At 42.9% G+C, this 14,233-nt stretch overlaps 1 protein-coding gene across 1 annotated transcript in view; it reads left to right on the top strand.

Moving 5' to 3' along the window:
• The window catches only part of LOC124788728 (dipeptidase 1-like), a 304,298-nt gene that overhangs the window by 206,714 nt on the left and 83,351 nt on the right, over window positions 1-14,233 (top strand). The window contains exon 6 of the mRNA XM_047256010.1: window positions 4,222-4,291. Coding sequence (XP_047111966.1) covers window positions 4,222-4,291 — 70 coding nt within the window. The remainder of the gene's footprint in view (window positions 1-4,221; window positions 4,292-14,233) is intronic.

Here is a 14,233-nt window from a genome sequence, read left to right as displayed (position 1 = left end):
ACCTGAGAGGCCAAAGATAGTGCACCATCGGTACGAGCATATCTACGTCCATGCCGCTTAGGATAAGACATTGTTCTAATGAAACAGTGAAACGAGTCGAGACGAATAGTATACGTGTTTCAATATCGGTGGTAGCAGTGTAAGTTATCTAATTGTTTCAACAATTAATATGCATAGAATATGATGCTATACTTGTCCTCAGCATTGTTTACTTAAAATACATTATAGTCTAACTCCGTAGCTGAGAAGCAGGCAGAGGTGCCAGGACAGAGTTATTGCAACATCTTAAGATTCCTCTTCGTTGAGATGGCGAAGAAAGGAGCAAACGAGCTGTTGAGTGCCTACAGAGCAACTCCTTTGAGGAGAAGTAGAGACTCTTCAATCTGAATCTGACGTTTCCCGCCGGAAAGCGACGTGCTGACTATGCATTCATCCAGTTCTGTTCTCCACATACGCCACAGGTAGAAGATGGTCAGCAGGTGTATGTCACACAGGGCAAGAGCAGCACGGCTTTAAGTTTCATATAGGCAATTTAGAAAGGTGGTGATTGTTCATTAGTATTAAATTTTCATCCTTTTTCATCTCTTTTCATAATGACGTTTAAAAAATTTAAGTTCTAATGTTAACATGAACACATCTGAAGTGTTCTTCTTCTGAACAGTTGCAGTTTGTAGTAGAGTTTGTAAACTGTTTTGCAGCAGTGCACACGAAATACGTTGCTTGAAATTGTCAATAGATACATTAATAAATGTTTGTCGATGATGGCGCCGAAAGGCTCCCTCTCGATAGAGAAAATTCTACAGAGGAAAAATTCTCAAACTGTACGACTTTGAAAACTGCGGTTACTTGAAAAGTTTCCCATGAGTGTTCTGTCACGTCAAGATGCACATGTAAGCCAAGAACGTTTTTCAGGCAAGGTATTTCATCTCCCACTATGAAATTAGAGTGAGATAGATAATTATCCCATAAACAGGCAATATACACTGAAGAGCCAAAGAAACTCGTACACCTGCCTCGTATCGTGTAGGGCCCCCGCGAGCACGCAGAAGTGCCCCAACACGATTTCGCATGGACTTGACTGGTGTTTGAAGTAGTACTGGAGGGAATTGACACCATGAATCCTGCAGGGCTGTCCATAAATTCGTAAGAGTACGGGGTAGGGGCAGGAGATCTCTTCATAAAAGCACGTTGCAAAGTATCCCACATATGCACAATAATGATCATGTCTGGGGAGTTTGGTGTCCAGCGGAAGTGTTTAAACTCATAAGAGTGTTCCTGGAGCCACTCGAGTGTTCTTGGAGCCACTCTGTAGCAATTCTAGACGTGTGGGATGTCGCATTGTCCTGATGGAATTGCCCAAGTTCCGCGAAATGCACAATGGACATGGATGGATGCACGTGATCACACAGGATACTTACGTTCGTGTCACCTGTCAGAGTCGTATCTGGGTCCCATATCACTCCAAGTGCACACCCCCGACAGCATTAGAGAGTCTCCACCAGCTTGCTGACATACAGGTTTCACTGATTCATGAGGTTGTCTCCATATCCGTACACATCCATCCGCTCGATGCAATTTGAAACGACACTCGTCCGACTAGGCAACATGTTTCCTGTCATCAACAGTCCAATGTCGGGCACAGGCGAGGCGTCACGTTTTGTGTCGTGGAGTCATCAAGGATACACGAGTGGGGCTTCGGCTCCGAAGGCTCATATCGATGATGTTTCAGTGAATGGTTCGCGGCTGACACTTGTTGATTACCCAGCACTGAAATCTGCAGCAGTTTGCGGAAGAGTTGCACTTATGTCACGCTGAACGATCATCTTCAGTCGCCGTTGGTCCTGTTATTGCAGGATCGTTTTCCGGCCGCAGCGATGTCGAAGATTTGATCTTTTACTGGATTCCTGATATTCATGGTACACTAGCGAAATGGTTGAGACGTGGAAATTACTGGTATTAAGGAATACGTGGAAGGGAGGACCCACCAATGTAACTCTTTTTTCACACAGCCTCTTTATTTAACAATATATAATCATAAATTTGTTTCTCTTTACAGATTAACAAATTTGTGAAACGAATAAGCTTTTGCAAGAGAAAGCAAAACAAGAACAATATGGCAATAATTACAAGGGTCCGCACCTGTATCCTGCCCGTTACCGGGTGAAACAGCAGTGTTTATAAAGCCCTGGACACAGTTTCTCTTATTAAAAGCTCTACTGCAACACATGAAAACATATAAGTGATATTGATGACAATTACTCAAACAGATGACGTAAAATATTTTTTTTTATTTGGAAACTGTATGTCGAAAGGTTCGGGGTTAAGATGCGCACCTATGCTTAAAGGTTAAACAAACTAGGGAACAATTATGACAATGATAAGGCTTGCTTCAAAGCAAGCAACCTTTTCATTTCAATCATCAACAAAGGTGCGACTGGATCCCAAACCGTTCCTTTTGACAAGCTTATTCTCACTAAAGCCCTGGTTACAGTTGGCTGAGTTAAACTGCTTCTCAGTTATGTAGGCTGCTTTGAAGGAACGTTTTAAAATATTACGTCCATGAACCATGGACCTTGCCGTTGGTGGGGAGGCTTGCGTGCCTCAGCGATACAGATAGCCGTACCGTAGGTGCAACCTCAACGGAGGGGTATCTGTTGAGAGGCCAGACAAACGTTTGGTTCCTGAAGAGGGGCAGCAGATTTCTCAGTAGTTGCAGGGGCAACAGTCTGGAAGATTGACTGATCTGGCCTTGCAACACTAACCAAAACGGTCTTGCTGTGCAGGTACTGCGAACGGCTGAAAGCAAGGGGAACCTACAGCCGTAATTTTTCGCTAGGGCATGCAGCTTTACTGTATGGTTAAATGACGATGGCGTCCTCTTGGGTAAAATATTCCGGAGGTAAAATAGTCCCCCATTCGTATCTTCGGGCGGGGACTACTCAAGAGGACGTCGTTATCAGGAGAAAGAAAACTGGCGTTCTACGGATCGGAGCGTGGAATGTCAGATACCTTAATCGGGACCCTCGTGGGGGCTTTTGAGACATTTTCCGTAAAGTAATAACATGTCAAGCATTTCTTCATTTGTGAAAAGTATGTCTAAAGCCTAGAACGGATGAACATGTAAATTAATGTCACATTTTCAATATTGATTCCAATTACAGTGTACGGTACCGCAGTGCCATCTATCTGTACAAACCTCTACACACATCAGCCTGCTTCGTAGTGAGTTGTTTCCACATGCAAAGCTGACTGCAGTCCTTTACAGCACAGAACTGTAGAGGCGAGGGGTTGCATACGGTAATGTAACGGGTCGGCGTAAACTGTTCCGTAGTGTGTTTGTAGACAAATTAAATGCGAAGAGGGAAACCGCTATGTACATATCAGTGTTCGTGCCCAGAAATCCTATTATTTCTTCCGCCCATAGTGATAACAGCGAAAGTAAGACAGTATAGCAAACACCGCGATTACGTGCAACATGGGTTAACGCTTGTCTCTCACGATGCGCAAAAGCGGCACGTTTCCTTTATTTGAAGAGTCAAATTCCCTTTGAAATTTCTCGGGATGTAATTGATGTGATTTTTCATGTTCTGATTGCATAAGACATAACATGTTGTGTCTATTAAAAAATACACAAGTTTGTGGTGAAACTAAAATTTGATTATGTTTTAGGCTATCTCGTAGTATTTACTTTTATCAACCCATGCCTTAGATTCATACCCACGAAAGTAGTTTTTCAGTATCTAGTTTTGTTCCAGAAATATCTGAAGATAATTCTAAGAACTCAGGTCTTAATGGTAACTAATAACTAATTGTATCTGAAGTAATATGATACAGTATGTCAATCGCTACGCATAACGCTTCAGTATATCACTAACTCCACTGAATTCTTATTTCGGCTTTCATGACGTGTGTCCATTGGCGCCGAGACAGGAAGATAAACAGAAGTAGACCCATCTTACACAGAAATATAGAGGTAACGTAGCCCTTATACTGTTTGTATATGACAAGCCGTAGACCTCAAGATTTCTCAGGACCTTCACTTTACATTTGACCGATTACTGTGATCAGCAAAAGACAGTAATTTTTTGTATTATTTGTGAATAACAGTGTAATAGAAATTATAATAACGATGCGGCGCATCATTTATGTGCTTTATTATGAATAATTTGTTAGGACACTCCCTTTTGTCTTTAATACCATGGGTCTCTTTTTCGTTTTCAGGGCGGATTCCTCGTCAGACCACAACGATGATAAGTTCCCACACCATGGTGGTTTGACGTCCTTCGGCAAGGTACAGTAACATATTGCTACTTCATTTATTCATGTGGATTTCCAACTAAAACTTACTAATTGATATTCTAACCTGCTACCTAACGCTGGCTGCTTTCTGTCATCGAACAAACATTAAATAGTGAATTGTTTCAACAGTAGCGAAATGTGCATGAGTTTGGACTACAAATATTATGACGAAAACTTCTGTACTAATAATAGCTGGAATTATCATACAGAATTATTTGTGAGGCAGAGTTACAGGTAATTTGGTCTCAGACACGAGTAAAAATAGTAATATTTTTGAAACGTCGCTTATTGTAATGAATTTGAGTTTTGCAAGTGTTAAGTTCTGTCTCATCCCCAGTTAAGTGGTTCATCGTAATTACTTCAGCTTGGTGTTATTTTAAATCTAGAGTGATTGTTATTCAAATCAGTGATCTCTAACGGCCTCTGCGGTACTGATTGAATACAAGAGCTGCAAGAAAGGTACATCATGTGCGATGGATGTAAATCAGTTGAAATGCAAATCAGGACATTCGAATATTTTCACTCTGATATTTCTGTGCATGATGGTATTTCCATGCACAAAAGCACCTGATTAACAGGCTGTAATCGGTCTCCAGACAATCAGAACTCACATCCGATGTTGGTTCCTCCTTTACCAGGTAGTCATGACCCAGTAAAACTTGATGTCAGGTGGCCTGTTGAACTGATGCCACCATGGTATGTGTAAGATCTGAGTTGGACTCCCATTTCAGGCGACCATTATTAACAGGTAAGAATTAGCCAATTTCACCTCTCATAACGTCAATCGAAGAACATTGATTGCACCGTGGTACCAAATCCACACTACATGTGATACCCTTCGTTACTGACTGGAGCCGAGTCGGTTCAGCTTGGGCCATGATGGGCAGAAGTCGGGGAAAGTAGTCAACAGCAAGAATTTCGCTGTTGAAATTTTATTTTAGTTAATAAATCAATCGTCATGTCAGGTCACAGAGCACTTACGTCATATTTTTATTGAACTTCAGATGCTCAAAACACTGATGCTGGGCTGGGATTTGGACCCGAATACTTCCATTCGCGGAATTGGACGCCTTTGGGACGGTAGCGTTCAATCAGTTCATTTTTTCCCCAAGATTCCAAACTCCTCATGTGTCCACGAAAGGCGCGTGGCTGGGTTGATGTACTGCTCGGAAACACAAATTTTCATCATGTCATTTCAAGCTCCAGAATGCACACCTAACTGCTAGACAAAAACACAGTTTGATTTTTAATGTCTCATCATGCGTTATTGACACAAACGTGAGGTGCCGGTTTCAACTCACATTGAAAGACGAAAGTATTCATTACGTCATTTAGTGTTTAAACATCCCACTCCGACCTACTGGTGAAAAAGAATCCAGTAGTTAACGTCCTGTCGTGTGTTGTCACCGGTGACTGTACGTTCGGGGTTCGTCTCGCATTCTGCATCGGAATTATCGTCATGTTATTTCTGTTTCAAACATGTACACATCTCGCTGCCGATAAAAGAAGACATTTAACGCCCATTCGTGGCGTTCAAGTTTAAACATATGCACATTGTTCATTTTGAATTAAACTACATCTTTCGTGTTTCGGTAACAGAAAAATTTGTTGCTGGACAGGAGCCCAGATCCAGTACGAAAAATTTTCGTCATGAAATTTCAAGGTCCGACTTGCTAAGTGACCCTAGTTAACGCAAAGCGACACAACAAATGAACGACGATTTGCTTGGCAAACCTTTTAGAGAGTAAAAGTACTTTGAATTAGTAAAGAATTTTGGGAGCGAAGATATTCTTACGAAGTCTCTCATTCACAAAAAAATTAGTTTTGAGTAAGGGTTGCTGAATGATTTATGTGAAAGAAATATCAGTAGAGCACTTAACCGCGAAATACATTGGTCCCGAGTCCGAGTCTCGGTCCGACACACAGTTTTAATCTGACAGAAAGTTTCAATGCGGATATTAGTTGCGTCAGATGCTAACGAATGTGAAGTTTTTGAAACATCACTTATTGTAATAAAGCAAGCAATAAGAACTGTCTCATCTATAATCTGTGTCCTGATATGTGCATGTGTACAGACGAGCAACAGAACAATATTTTCTACTGCTCGCTTGTGGTAACCATAAGAACCACCAAGAAAGGTGCATGAAAGTCAGGCAGAACGTAAATCAGGTCATTAGCAAACTTTTGAGCATGATAATAAATCTAACTATCGTTTGTATAGTTTCATGAAAATCATCTAGTTTCTCTGATGGCAACGTATTACACGGATCTAACTGAAATAACGTATGTTGTAGACTTTCAGGCCTGATCATTCTTTGTAGTATATTCGGGTTTGCAGGCTGATCCTATAATTAACCTGCATAATTTTCGGCGATCCATCTGTCCGCCACTTCAAGACAAAAATGGCGCTGCTGGGCCCACTGAAAACTGGTATCGAAGTTGCAAATCGGCGTCCTATATACCGTACCGTACATGGCGCGTGCGCAGCCTGCCAAAGTTTCTGCCCTCCAATACTGGGCTGGTGGTGCCACCCTGCCGGCCAGAGTGGCTGAGCGGTTCTAGGGGCTACAGTCTGGATTCGCGGGACCGAATCCTGCTTCGCGCATGGGTGTGGGTGATGTCCTTAGGTTGGTTAGGTTTAGGTAGTTCTAAGTTCTAGGGGACTGATGACCTTAGAAGTTAAGTCCCATAGCGCTCAGAGCCATTTGAACTTTTTTTTTTTTTTTTTTTGTGTCGCCCTCAGTAGAACACCGGCGCCAACAACAATATATGGCACTGAAAGACCATCTCCAAACACTCCGTTCGGCAGGACCAAGGAACGTTGGGTTTTGTTTCGAGATATTACACCGTACCACGTCTTGCTAAAAAAAACCTTATATGTATATTGAAGGTGGAGGAGCGAGAACAAAAAAGGAAACGAAAAGGACAATTGATGTCAGCTGCGTCGGGACATTACGCGTGAACAACGGCGACATGTGAAAATGTGTGCCGGCTGTTATTCGAACTTGGGGTCTCTTGCATATTAGGCAGTTTCGTTAACCACTTGCGCCACCCGGATACAGTGCTTATCACAACCTCGCGGTCTATCTAGGCACTCATCTCGGCCGACCGATATTCCCACCTAGCTCCACCTATCCACAGTCCCTGCCACGAACTTCATGCTCGCTACTTAGAGATTCTCGCAGGACGTCGGACGTAGTTGTGCATCCGCACTGAAAGTGGTCGATTCGTTGCCCAACGAAACGAATCGATTACATGAATGTGGTGTCTGTTTTTTCGGATATGTCCGCAAGGACAGACAACACACATTCATACAAAGAATAATCCTTGACTTTATTAATCAAATTATGTGCCAATAGAATTTCCATTGCCTCTTTATAAACACTGCTCCATAACCCGGAAGCACTGGCTGTTATCAGAGTCTCTTCAGGTTACATCCAGTGTCCCTCGTTCAGACAACTTTCCGCTACCGCCGATTTTCCAGGCTATTCTAGCCTCGTGTGACGGCGATGTTCCATGCAACTGTCCAGAACTGTGCATATCGAAGGGCTGATGTAAGCCTCGAAACACTGACATGGAATTTGAATGGAAGAATTTTAAGGAGTTTTAACATTGAGAATGTGTTCCGTCTGCTTTCAAAGATAATTTGGAGCGTAGGAAGCCTGGGCTATACAGAACTCATTGTGGGAAGTATTACATCGGCCGTTCGATCTGGACATTTCAGAACACGTGTGTGGGACTTTGCTGTCACGCGATGCTACAGCAGCCTGAAAAATAAGCGGCAGCGAAATATTGTTCAGACGAAGGTCCTATGATGAATTCTTACGAGACTCTGTTGCTAGCCAGTTCTTCCACGTTTTGGAACAGTGTATATAAACAGTTGACTGAAATTAGATTGGCAGATAATTTGTTTAACAAAGACAATGGTTATCCTCTTGGCAGGGTGTAAAGCCCTGCACTGGCAGATAATTTGTTTAACAAAGACAATGATTATCCTCTTGGCAGGGTGTAGAGCCCTGCACTATCTCGAATCAAAATTGAACTCCCTTTGGTGCGGCCAGTCCGTATGTTTGGATATAGTTCTTGAGAGCGATGTAGCGTTGACGCCGGGTTCTGCTAGGGCCGGCGCCACTATCGCAGTCTTGGAGGGCAGCAACTGTAATGTGCGGCGCGGGGGCTGTGTACGATAAGGAGGCGTATGTACGACGACGATTTGTAACTTTGACATCAGTTTACAGCGGGGCTCAACAGTACCAGCTTTCTCCTGAAGATGGTGGACAGATGGATCGCCGAAATGTCGGATCATATTGATTTTAGGATCCGGCAGTAAACCCAAAGAGACTACCAGGTTATTAGCTACTATTCCTTTGTTTTATCTGACAAAGGTCTCTTCTTCTAAACTGATAATAGCATTGTAAAACGGTAGTGTCTGTTTGCCTGAAGACGCCAATCGCCAAAAGTACTAGACCAATTTTCTAGTAGTTTCTGCAGATGGCTGGAGCAACATAAGCTTTATTTCATTAAAATCGGACCACGAAAAGAAAAACAGATGTAGCTTAAAGTTTTATCTAAAACCATCGTGTCTGCCTGTTTGTCTGAACACGCTAGTCTCCAAAACTATTAGACAAATTTTCATGAGGTTTTTAACTGAGGGTAACTTGGGCCAATATATATCCTTTATTTCACTGAGACTGGTTCACGGAAAAGAAGATATCGCCATTTAAAATTTTAGATGTCTTCTCAAAGTTATAGTTTCCACCCTGTCAAATTTACTTTCATCAACGCCAAGCTCGTCACCGTGAAGAAGAGTGGTCGTATTTTATTTGACTTACGTTTATAATTTGGCCTTTTAACTACTACGGTTTCTATCAATGTGGCTGCTCAATAAGCTTCGTCTGATCAACGTAATGAGAATAGTTAGGGGGGGAAAATCAGAGATTCCCCTTTTGAGAAGTAGTGATCTCATACACTGATGAGCCAAACCCTTATGACCGTTGCCCATCGCGACGTTGGATGCCGTCTGGTAATGTTGTGGGCACGTGACGCGGTAACAAAAGTACGCAAGCAGAGCAGACACGGACCGGGGGTCATTCTAGCGAAGACATGGACTGCAAATGAGTCTGAAGTATCTGAAGTTCAATCTTCCATTGTTCATTGCTTCGCTTTTACCTTTTAATATCCTTCCTTGCCTTTAGTAGCACTTTTCGTGGAGTCGCCTCTGGCACACACTTGTATGACCGCAGATATCTCACATGGACAACTGTCGTCCTTGTTGGGAACTGCAACTTTACATTCACCTGCGACATATTTTAGATAACTTGATACGAGCCCTGGTACAGTGTTAAAATCTTCTTTGTCTTTCCATTCGGCGTATATGGACACGACAACATCAACCATTGGCCCACTTTATACTGCCGTAAGGTCCCCAAACGCCTCATTGCCTCTTCCTGTCTCTCCAAACCCTTCGTATTTACTCTTTGTGACATTTTCCACAACTCCTCTACTTTCCTTGCAAAATTGCCAACTGCTTCTCTCTTTCTGTCTCTTTTGGTCAATCAATCGAAATCTGACGGCATCTTTTTGCCATGCACTATTTTGAATCGCGATAACCCAGTGCTACTATGTATTTTACAGTTAAATGCGTTACGACAAAAACCAGGAGTGCCTCCCAGTTTGAATGATTTGAATCTATGCAACTAAGCATTTTCGCAATTGTTCTATGAACTCTGTCTCTCTTGGGGATGTAGTGGGCTAGTCTCCAACTTCTTCACTCTCAGCAATTAACATAATTACTTCATTATCTCTGACATTAAGTTCATCCTCTATCGTATTATCATCGTCAGTGGCGCTCCGAAGGTCAGTATCTACCTATTAATTGACGCCTGCTGTGATTGCCTGTTGGTCCAGCATTGGCACAATCTCGACATAATGAGGAAAATGGTCTATTACAGTCAGCACAAAACGATTAACCGCTGATGTTCGGTTGAATGGTCCTAACACGTACACCCCAATGAAACTAAAATGTTTTGTTGATTTTTCAATCTTTATAAAAATACCTACTTCCGACTCAAACTGGCCATCTGTGCACAATCCACACAATTCTTTACGTATCAATCCACATTGCTCTTCCTTCCTTTCTCTGCCACCCTACTATTCATCGCGCTGCGTCCACCATGGCCTGACAAAATGTGATCACACATCTCACATAACGTTCTCAATTTTAACTTGGTCAGCACCAACACTCATGGTCGTAATTTTGTCTCTCTTCACAATAATTCATCTATATCAAATTGCTGCTGCTTCTTATACTGCCTGAACTACTTGTTGGTGTTCTGTGCTGCTTACCATTCTGCAAGACTGTGACCCAGTGCTTGTGTTACAGCTGTCTTTTTCTTAGACCGACCGCATTACTGCGTTTCCTTCCCAGCTTGTGGATTTCTTTGAAACTCAATGAATTTGAGTACTAAGTTAATCTAATAGACAGCTCTTTAAGCCTAATATCCACTTTAAAGCTTCACGGTCCATTATCACCTTAACAATTATTCTATACAAATAACGTCGAAAGTACACAATTTCGTATACCAGACTAAGCATCCCTCTCTCCATTGTAGAGTAGTTTATTTCTGTAGCGTTAAATTGTCTTGATGCAAAGGCAACAGAATGTTCTTGACCATCGACCCACTGACTCAAAACTCAGCCAAGGGCGTAGTTTGATGCAACACATGACAATATAAATTCTTTCTGAAACTACGGAAACACCAAAAACAGACTGGATATCAGCTCGTAAAACTCGTCAACTTTATCTCGTCCCTGACATTCCTGCAACAACACACACTTAACCTCTTTGTTCAGCAATTGCGTAAGAGGTCTGGTAATATCCGCAAATCCCTTCACAAACTCCTGTAATAATACGTGAGACTCAGGAGAAATTGGAACTCCCTAGTAGGTTTTAGTACTGGAAAATCTTGCAGTGCTTGCACCATCGTTACTTATGACATGGCCCCCAAAAAGCTAACTTCCTCCAGTGCAATGTGACATTTTTCAGCATTGGCTGTGAGACATACTACTTATAATCCGCTGCTGACTGCTTCTTTCAGACGTTGTCTATGTTCCTGAATATCCGTTGAATGGACGGTTATGTCATCAAGATAAACTAAGCACCTGCATGGTTTGAATCCTCTCAGTACTCCATCCAGCAAGCGTTGGAATGTCGCCCATAAGGCGTTCTCCTACATTGGTAGTGTCCCCCATTTGCTGAAAAATCTGTTTTTGGTCTATTTCTATAGCAGTTCTAACTGATGGTATTTACGCTTTAAGTCGAACGTCGAGAACTAGTAACTTTTGCGTAGGTTATCTAAGGTCTCCGTGATATTCTAATAGAGTATGCATCTGTTGTAGCTTTGCTATTCAAATGGCAACAGAACTAATACTTCTGCGAACGATCTATAGATTTCTTAGATACAACTACAATTCCTACCCGCCAAGCACTATCACTTTCTTCTATTACTCCATCAGCCTACTGTTGAACTATGAACTCCTGTAAAAATGGTTGCGATGACTGTGGTATTCTATATGGTATTTAGTATACCGGTGCTTCATTTCCTGTTGTAATGCTGTATTGCGTTACTAACATTGCAGGCGGTGACTCTCTCGAAAAATCCGATCCTGGAATGCTAGCAACGGGTCCTCCATCTCTGCTCTTTCTGCTCCTTTCAGAGGCTTTAACGTCTCACGGAATGCAGTCCTAGCAGTGTCCTTTGCCCTATTATAGCTCACACCTTTTGTGTGAAAATCTTCCTTTCCGGAATCTTGAGTGTAGCTAATAACGTTCCCTTCAACAATTTTACATCTTCAGCTCAAAATTATCGATATTGACCGGTACCACTTTTCTTCCGCCCCTTTCCTGTATGTGTGCAATACTACGTTTCACCAAACAACATGCTGTGTCTAATACTTCATTACCCTCCCGTGGTTCTGTTACACATATCACACCTAGTGGTAAGTTCGGTACTTACAGTGATTTTCTGGTACCTTTCGACACGAAGTCATGCGAATCAGTCATTAATGCTATTGCTCACGGTTCAACTGGGCTGTATTGTATACTAGACACTCCTTGTGGTAGATTAAATTTGGCGACAGTTTCCCCTAGTCAGAACGTCTTTCTGCTCAGTTCCACTACGTATCGTTGAAGGTCAATCATTGCATGATGTTGATGCACAAAATTTAATGCCAGGATCATGCTGTACCCTCGCTTACATGAGATACCACTTCCACACATTGCCTAAAGTTGGTGGTACCAACCGGAAACCGGCTGTTGTGGCCGAGCGGTTCTAGGCGCTTCAGTCTGGAACCGCGCGTCCACTATGGTCGCAGGTTCGAATCCTGCCTCGGTCATGAATGTGTGTGATGTTCTTAGGTTAGTTAGGTTTAACTAGTTCTAAGTTCTAGGGGACTGATGACCTCAGATGTTAAGTCCCATAGTGCTCAGAGCCATTTGAACCATTTCAACCAACCGAAAAATTCACCACTACTGATGCAAATGGTCGTATATCATTATCCCCTACACCATGTAAATCGTATCTTGGTGGATTCCATTACCCCCTACCCACAAAATCTCTCAAGGCTGCTGACACATAAGCTCTTTGTCCGACAGTACCTTACACTCTCTTCCATCCACAACATCCGTTAAGACACACTTTGCCTCTGTTTTCGTTCTGATTGAACTTATTGCTACCAGGACCTACTGTCGGCGGCCCTGGGGCTCCTTCTAAGTTTAACGGATGCGTCCTACTCCTTGGACCACCTCTACCACTCCTTATAGCCTTGCTGTTGAGCAAAACCCCCTCTACTGCCATTCCCACCAAATTGTTGACGGCCCTTGTTACTCAGTTGTGCTGTGGATTCCATTTCTGGTAGAATTGTCTTTGTATATGTCTCAGTTCGACCGAAATTAACGCACTTAATATTCGATGTAAATAACTGTTTCTGCTCTCTTACCCCTGCTAACCTACTGATTCCTTTGTATTCCAAAGCTAAACTAAATCCTTCATGAAGATCATCAAGAGCTCCTGTATGCTCTCTCCTAGACATTTCTGGTGTCATACCTCTTAAAAAGGCATCGAGCGCTCATTGTTCACCCTGTTGCAGCACCACTTTATTTACCACCTCATTTAATGAGAGCACGCACGTGTTAAAGTTCATTTTCCCAATTATATCTGCAAAGTCCTCTAGTGCTTCGTTATGTCTCCTGTATAATAGAAAATTTGTGGTAAGGTATTATGGGACCAAACTGCTGAGATAATCTGTCCCTAAGCTTACACACTACTTAATCTAACTTAGGCTAACTTACGCTAAGGACAACACACATACCTGTGCCCGATGGTAAATTAACTTTGGCCTCATGATTACCACCACACAAAAACAATATAGTCTCACACACCCCAATGACGCCCCCAGGGGGTCCACAACTCTTTTGTGGATACGTGCGTAGCGAGCACGGGACCTCGAGCTAATGTGGCCCTCCGTCCTTTCCGGGCTGCATACCTTCCCTTTCTGCATCCATCCCCGTCCCCCATCTTCGCCCCCCTCCCTCACCTCTGGCTCTTTCCTTCCCTTTCTCCCCCTCTGGGAGTATGGTTTGTGCTTACGTCCGGAGACGGACGCTCGAAACTGCTTGCTTTCTACACTTGCAAGTCTTCGTCCTTCCTCTGTCCTTCTCTTTTCCTTCCCTTTTCTCTTTGCCCTTTTCTCCGCTGCGGCGTTTGAGACCCCTCTTCTTTCCTTTCCCTTTCTCTTCTTTCCTCCCTGTGCGTGTCTGAAGGCCGAACCACGCACTTCCATGCGTAGCCAGTGACGGGGTAACGCATACTTCCCTGCTCCGGGTAGACAGGTAGGACACGTACGTACCCCCTGGTAACGGCCAAGCCCAGGGAGG

This window comes from Schistocerca piceifrons, chromosome 3, assembly GCF_021461385.2.
Source record: "Schistocerca piceifrons isolate TAMUIC-IGC-003096 chromosome 3, iqSchPice1.1, whole genome shotgun sequence".
NCBI lineage: Eukaryota > Metazoa > Arthropoda > Insecta > Orthoptera > Acrididae > Schistocerca > Schistocerca piceifrons.
This window is presented reverse-complemented; position numbering and strand designations above follow the sequence as displayed.